A 6,944-nucleotide genomic window follows, 5' to 3' on the forward strand; every position below is an offset into this window, starting at 1 on the left:
GAATTCCACCAGCGTTTTCAGGACTTTGCCGTCATTGAGAAGGTCATTAACCAGTTCTCAGGCCTTTTCTCCATTGACGTGGATGGAGCAGAGGAGGACGTGCACTTGGAACTCACTGAAGTACAAATGCAATGATGCTCTCCGCAGTCGCCACCAGCTGCTGCCTCTGCCGGAGTTTCACGGGAGCTTGGAAAAGTCCTGATTTCCACCGATGCGGCTCCACGGCAAAAGAATGCTGAGTTTTTTTGGCTCCACATACATGAGCGATCATTTTCGCGAATGATGCAGAACATGAGCAGATTGAGATCCAAGATAAGATGGTCACCTCTGCGATGTGCTGTCTCCACGCCGAGACTCAGTGCCTTTAATCAAAGGCGTAACAAAGCTGTCGGGCTGCCGCAGTCAATGGGCCACACAATTTAATTTAATTGTTTTATTGTTTTTGTGAAAGACATTGTAATTATGCAGTATTCACAGAATGTGAATAGATGTTATTGCTCTTGCCCTGGTTTACCACTCCACCATTGCCAGCAATCCCCCTCCCCCCAAATTTCTTCTCTCACCAGGCCCCACCCAACCCACCCCCCTAGTGCACAATCATTTCCCCAAAGTTCATTCTTGTTTAGGGCCTCCAGAATTCTACAGCCAGCTGTGCTACCCTCCCAGAATGGGAGGCCTTTTGAGCTTGAAGTGAGAGAAACTTTTAATATTTTTTTATTAATGTTTTGCTTTTTGTTTTTTTCTTTTTTTAAAAACATGTTTTTTCAGAATTTAATTAAATATTTCTGAAAAATAGAGTAATTGGGAACCTTTGGTGTAAAAACCTGCGGACTGTCCCAAAACATCACGAGACTCTTTAGGAGTGTCGTACAGTGAGGGATGGTGTTCTCTGCGCACCACCCACAAAACATTGGGTTGTCAGTCATGTGACTTTAAATATTAGACATGCATTATCAGCAGCTGTCAGACTAATTATACTTGGACTTTTTTGTATTTGCAGATGAAATGGGTTTGAAAATGGATTGTGCTTGTTGCTTATTTCAAATTTCCTACTGTTCCTTCTGTATTTCTATCAATGTTTTAGAAGACAAACAGGACCTGGCCCTTACCATCTCCACTAGCGGAGCCACCAGTATCAGCGTGTCAGTGGAGGTCAACGGCATTCTCTACTCAGGTGTGTGCGATACCTCTTTCGCCCGCTAGCCTTTCAGAACAAGTACCACGGGACCATTTCACGATTCCTGTGAAGACTCTTGTTTCTTTTACCAAACCCTGCCTGTTTTCTTCTTCCCATTTCTCAAATGTATGTTAAATAAATGGGACAGAAAGCTCAAATGCTTTATAGTGGGATTCTCGCTGTTGCTGGATATATCTTGCAGGCTTGTGTAAATTCTCCCGTGTTCTTCCCTTTGACTGTGGCACCTCTGCCTGTGTCCTTGCAGGAATGTTGTATGCCCAGAAGTCTGGTCCACCAGCCACAGTGGCTGCAACCATTTCCGCATCTGCTACAGTGCCCCCTGCTGGCCCCAGTGGGGGGTTTGGTATCCTCTCCTCCGCTCACAGCCCGAGCCCCCCCTCCTCTTCCTCCAAGGGCCCCAGTTCTGCCGAGCCCTCCACCAGCAGCTCACCTTAGCCCTAGCCACGGACAGCACCCACACCCCAGGCTTTTCCGCAACCCGCAGGCCCCAGCAGGGATACAGTACCTCAAGCCGATCAGCTTGATCGGTGGAAACAGAGCAAACTGTTGCACAACAAGTACCTCAGCACTCCTGTTAACCTTGGCTGTCCACACATGCAAACGCATGGTCTAAAGTAAAACTATTCATGTGTACACACACACATACATGCACAGACACACGTACATACACACACAACACACAGGAAATAGTTCAACACATCGAAAATGTACAGCCAAAACCCTCAGACAGGTGTTCACAACTGAACTTGAACATTTTTATTTTGAATTTTACCTTTGTTTTGTTGCCATGTGTTGTCTTTTGAATTACGTTTAGTATAATTCTCTTTTCTCTTTTTACATACCTCAAAATCAAGTAATCTGCAGTGGTTTAATCATCCAAGAATCTTTACCTCAAAAGCTGTAGTATACTTTAGATGAATGAACTTTATTTTTTTATATTTTGTTCAAATCTGAGGAACCTTTGATTTGTGCTACGTTCTCCTAATGGGGATCTTTCACGGAATGTTTTGCCGTGGTGGCGGACAGCTGTCATAATTCAATCAGATAGTGTGCTGTGAAAGCTACGTTCTCTGTCTAACGTTTTGAACAACCATTTTATATCGCACGTCTTTTAGCTTCTCTTCCACGAATGTCAGGAGGGATTCGTAGTATCTTCATAAATAGGTTTATTGAATTTCTGGACTTCTGGAGGGAGAGAATGATTAGATGTGAGTTCTATGCAAAAGCAAGCATTCTTCTGGTTTGAACAGTATGGAGAAATTGGGAGGATAAAACAGACTTGGGCTTGTGCACGGTTGGGGTTCACTGTCACCACCTCAGCCTTCACCTGTGCAACCAGGGTCCTCATCACTCCCATAGCAACTGTCAATCAATACAAAGTGGTGGGGGGCACCATAATTCAAGCTTCCCAGTACATTGTGCATTGGGTTGAATGTTACAGTTTTGATTCCCCCTAAGACAAGGAGAAAAGCCCTGGAAAAAAATCCAACAAAAAACCAAACAAAGCCACAAGAAGGATATTTTTCTTGCCAATACAGCAGGACCAGACGTTTTGTAAAACACAGTTTGTATTTCATACCTCACATTTGCCTTTCCATATTGGAGAGCATCCTTCTCAGGAATTACAGAGGGGTCTCCTGTGGACTCCTTTCATTAAAAACAGGACTTCATACCAAATAAAAAAAATGCACAAATCTGCAAGACCGTTCAAAGACATACCTCAAGACTCTCACGGAGAACTACACTGGGTACCTCGTGCGTCGTGCTTATTTTGAAACCAGGTGCGGTCAGTGGTTCGAAGAGTGCCGGCAAATCAGGAACACTGGACTCCGGACAGAATCCAACTTTAAAACAACTACGCTGTGTCTTTCACCAATGCCAAGCCCAACCGTTGGAATCGCTTCTCTTTCCCAGCTCTCACCAAGTGTTCATTATTTAAAATGTAAAATGGACTGCCGGCCGGCTAGAATGGGGAGGGCAGTATTTTACACACAGCCCTCCCTCCTGAATGTTCGTCTCTGATTATTGCACAGCTGGATACCAAAGACTGCCCCAGTCGTGTCCCTCGGTTTCTAAAGCGTATTCATGCCTGTTGTCTTTCATTCAGGTTGGAACTGAAGCAAGTGCAAACATTGTCTGACACTGACAGCCATGCCTGTCGCCTTGCATGACGACCCTACTCTCCATTTAATAGGTCTACAGTTGAGGCCAAAAGCTTACATACACCAAGGCTAAAGAGATTCCAACTGAATTTTTCACAATTCCATGTTACTGTACATTTCCTGTGTTAAATCAATTAGGGTATCTACTTTATTTCCATAAGAGGTCATTTCAAAATGATAACTAATAGACATTTATTTCAGCTTTTATGAACTATATCAGATTTTCAGTGGGTCAGAAATTTACATACACTTTGTTAGTATTTGGTGACATTGCCTTTTAATTGCTTAACTTGAATCAAATGCTTGTGGTAGCCTTCCACAAGCTTCTCACAATACTTTGCTTTTGCCCATTACTCCTGACAGAACTGGTGTAACTCAGTCAGGTTTGTGGGCCTCCTTGCTCGGATACGCTTTTTCAGTTCAGTCCACAGAGAGCTTTGTGATGGCCACTCCAATACTTTCACTTTGTTGTCTTTAAGCCATTTTGTTGCAACTTTGGAGGTATGCTCAGGATCATTGTCCTGCTAGAAGACCCAGTTGCGACTTTCTAGCTGATGTCCTGAAGTGTTGCTTCAGTATTTGTAGATAATCCTCCTTCCTCATGATGCCATCTATTTTCTGAAGTATACCAGTCCCTTTTCCAGCAAAACACCCCCACACCATGATGCTGCCGCCTCCATGCTTCACAGTTGAGATGGTGTTCTTCGGATGAAAAGCCTCACCCTTTTTCCTCCATACATAGCGCTGATCATTATGACCAAACAGTTCAATTTTAGTTTGATCTGACCAGAGAATACTCCTCCAAAAGGCTAGGTCTTCATCCTGGTGATCACCTGAAAGCTTCATTCTGGCTTTTTTATGTCGGTCTTGGAGTAGGGGCTTCTTCCTTGTGCAACAGCCATTCAGGCTATGGCGATATAGGATTCTCTTAATGGTGGATGTAGATACTTTGGTATTTGATGCCTCCAACTCCTTCATCAGTTCCTTTGTTGTTGTCTTGGGGTTCAGTCGAACCTTTCGGACCAAATTTTGTTCAGCCGTGGGACTTAATTTGTGCCATCTTCCTGAACGATGCAGTGTCTGTATGGTCCCAAGAGTTTTATATTTGCATACAATTATTTGTACAGGTTTTTTGAGTTTCTTGGATTTTCCGATGGTATCAAGTGCAAAAAGGCAGTGGCTCTAAAGGTAGGCCCTTTCCTACAGCCACAGGTGCCAGTTAACTCCTAATTATGACAGTTGGCCAATCTGAAGCTTCTAAAAAGTCATTACATCAATTTCTTGAATCTTCCAGACTGTTTAAAGAGTCAGTCAACTTGGTGTATGTAAACTGTTGATCCACTGGAATTCTGATATAGTGAATTAAAGTTGAAATAAATCTGTCTCAAATCGATTGTTTTAAAATGACCTCTGATGTGAACAAAGTAGATGCCCTAATTGACTTGCCAAAAGAAATGTATGGTTACATGAAATGTGCGGAGTTGTGAAAAACTAAGTTAGAATATCTTTAGTCTAGGTGTATGTAAACCTTTGGGCTCAACTGTATGTGCTGCGTATGATGTTTGAGTCTGATTGGGTCAAGCTACTCATGTCGATGTGTGTTTGGGTTTTTCAGAACTATTGACGGCCGCATCAGAACTGGTCTGCCTTTTTTTAAACAGTGTCCTGAAATTCATGGTTTAAGACCCCCTCTTGCTTTTTGTAGCCGTGTCCTCACAATGCACGGTCTTTGCACGGTTTAACTGCGTAAGACCATGCTTACATAGCCACCTTCCCAGATGTCGTGATCCTGGTGCGCTTTAACCAAAAGCCTGGAACTCCCCCGCCCCCAAAGCTTGGCCTGACGGATGAGTCACACAACCATGCTGGCATAGCTGTACCCTCTGGCAGACCATGTGAGGTTCGGCAGGGCCGAAGGGGGGGTTTGCCAGCTCGTTCATGGCCTCGTGTTCCTCGGATCTTTCGCCCACGTTTATGCTTATTAGTGTGCTTCTGTTCTGGCTCGTGGGAATTATTAAAGGAAGAGAATTTTATTTCTGGTTTCATGCATGTTTCCCTCCCAGCATGGATGCCTGCCTGCTTTAGCTTCTGTTTTCCCTGTTTTGTCTCAGTTTAGTGGTGATAGTGATAGAACATTGTCAGCGAACCTGTCATATCACTAACTGGCTCTTTCTTCAAAGATGCTTTTGAAGATGGAAGATGCCATATTTCATGTAGATGTTGGAGGAAGTGTAGTCGATACCTCAAATATTTTTACTACTGACCAATGCTAGTGCTTTTGCAAGGTTTTTGTGCAAGCTTAATAGTTTTAAAGATTAAATTAGAGGTTTCACAAAAGAAAACCAAACAATCACATGACATTTAATGCAGATTTCAAAATCTGATTTCCTTCCCCTTTTAATGATGGATTTTCCAAATTAGTTGTTGATGAAACCTTTTAAATCAGGATCACTTAAGCTAAGAAATTTTTTGCCTCCCGTCCTTATTGCTCTGTGTGTGTGTGCATGCATGCATGCCTTCGTGAGAACAAGCTTGTACGTGTATAAACGTGTGGGTGTGTGTGGAGGTGAGACAAAGAGCATCAATCTCAATAAACTAAATCCCACCATGGAAACCCAGGTATAAACTCAGGGACAAAAATCAAACACAAATGTATTAATTTGCATGTTCAGGATTTGAGTGAAGGCAGTTTGTCATTGTGTGTTTGTGGCATATTTTATCAGTGTTGAGTGGAGTTATGGCCCTGTTCTACCAGGGCCATAACTGCAAGTGTGCGTATGGGTTTTTCAGAAGTCACCACACCAGCAGGGAAAAAAGCCCCCTAGATTTCTTTTTGTGGGCCAGTTTGAACCATTCTGTGCCCACAACAACCAAATTTTTCTCTTGAGGCCCAAACCATGTGCAACCTGTCCATCAACCACGTCACAACAAAAAAATAATTTAAGCACACTTGCAAAGTGACACATCTGAGACATCCTTTATTCAGACATTCTTCTTTGATCTTACATTGTTAGGAATAAAGTGCTGCGTATCCATGTACTTAAATTACAACAGATGAAAGTGCGTTAATAATATCTGCGACGAATGCAATAAATACTTCCCTAAACATCTTGTGTACAATACTTATATAATCCATCCATTATCTGTACCTGCTTATTTTAGTCAGGGTCGCACAATGTGGACAGGTCACCTACCGCAGGACACACACACCATTCACTCAGTCATACCTATGGTCAATTTAGAGTCTCCAGTTAGCTTACCTGCATGTCTTCAAACCGTGGAAGGAAACCCACGAACATGCAAATTCCACACAGGCCGGATTCGAACACAGGACCTTTTTGACAGTGCTACCCACTGCACCATCGTGTAATGAAATATATTAATTACATTATATATATATATATATATATATATATATATATATATATATATATATATATATATATATATATATATATATATATATACAATGATATGCGTACATTCGTTTTGTTTTCATATATAGGAAAATTCTAAACCAAGGCAAATATAAACTAAAATACAATGGCAACTTTTATCACTGATCTCCAAAAACAGAATTATAT

General features: G+C 42.2%; 1 protein-coding gene across 1 annotated transcript in view; it reads left to right on the plus strand.

Annotated features, from left to right (window-relative positions):
- The window catches only part of LOC118227735 (AT-rich interactive domain-containing protein 3A-like), a 17,192-nt gene extending 14,243 nt beyond the window's left edge, over nucleotides 1-2,949 (plus strand). The window contains exons 3-4 of the mRNA XM_035418555.1: nucleotides 1,085-1,174; nucleotides 1,443-2,949. Of these exons, the coding sequence (XP_035274446.1) occupies nucleotides 1,085-1,174; nucleotides 1,443-1,633 (281 nt within the window). The 3' untranslated portion in view covers nucleotides 1,634-2,949. The remainder of the gene's footprint in view (nucleotides 1-1,084; nucleotides 1,175-1,442) is intronic.
- Nucleotides 2,950-6,944: the final 3,995 nt, after the last annotated feature.

This window comes from Anguilla anguilla, chromosome 5 (assembly GCF_013347855.1).
Source record: "Anguilla anguilla isolate fAngAng1 chromosome 5, fAngAng1.pri, whole genome shotgun sequence".
NCBI classification, from domain to species: domain Eukaryota; kingdom Metazoa; phylum Chordata; class Actinopteri; order Anguilliformes; family Anguillidae; genus Anguilla; species Anguilla anguilla.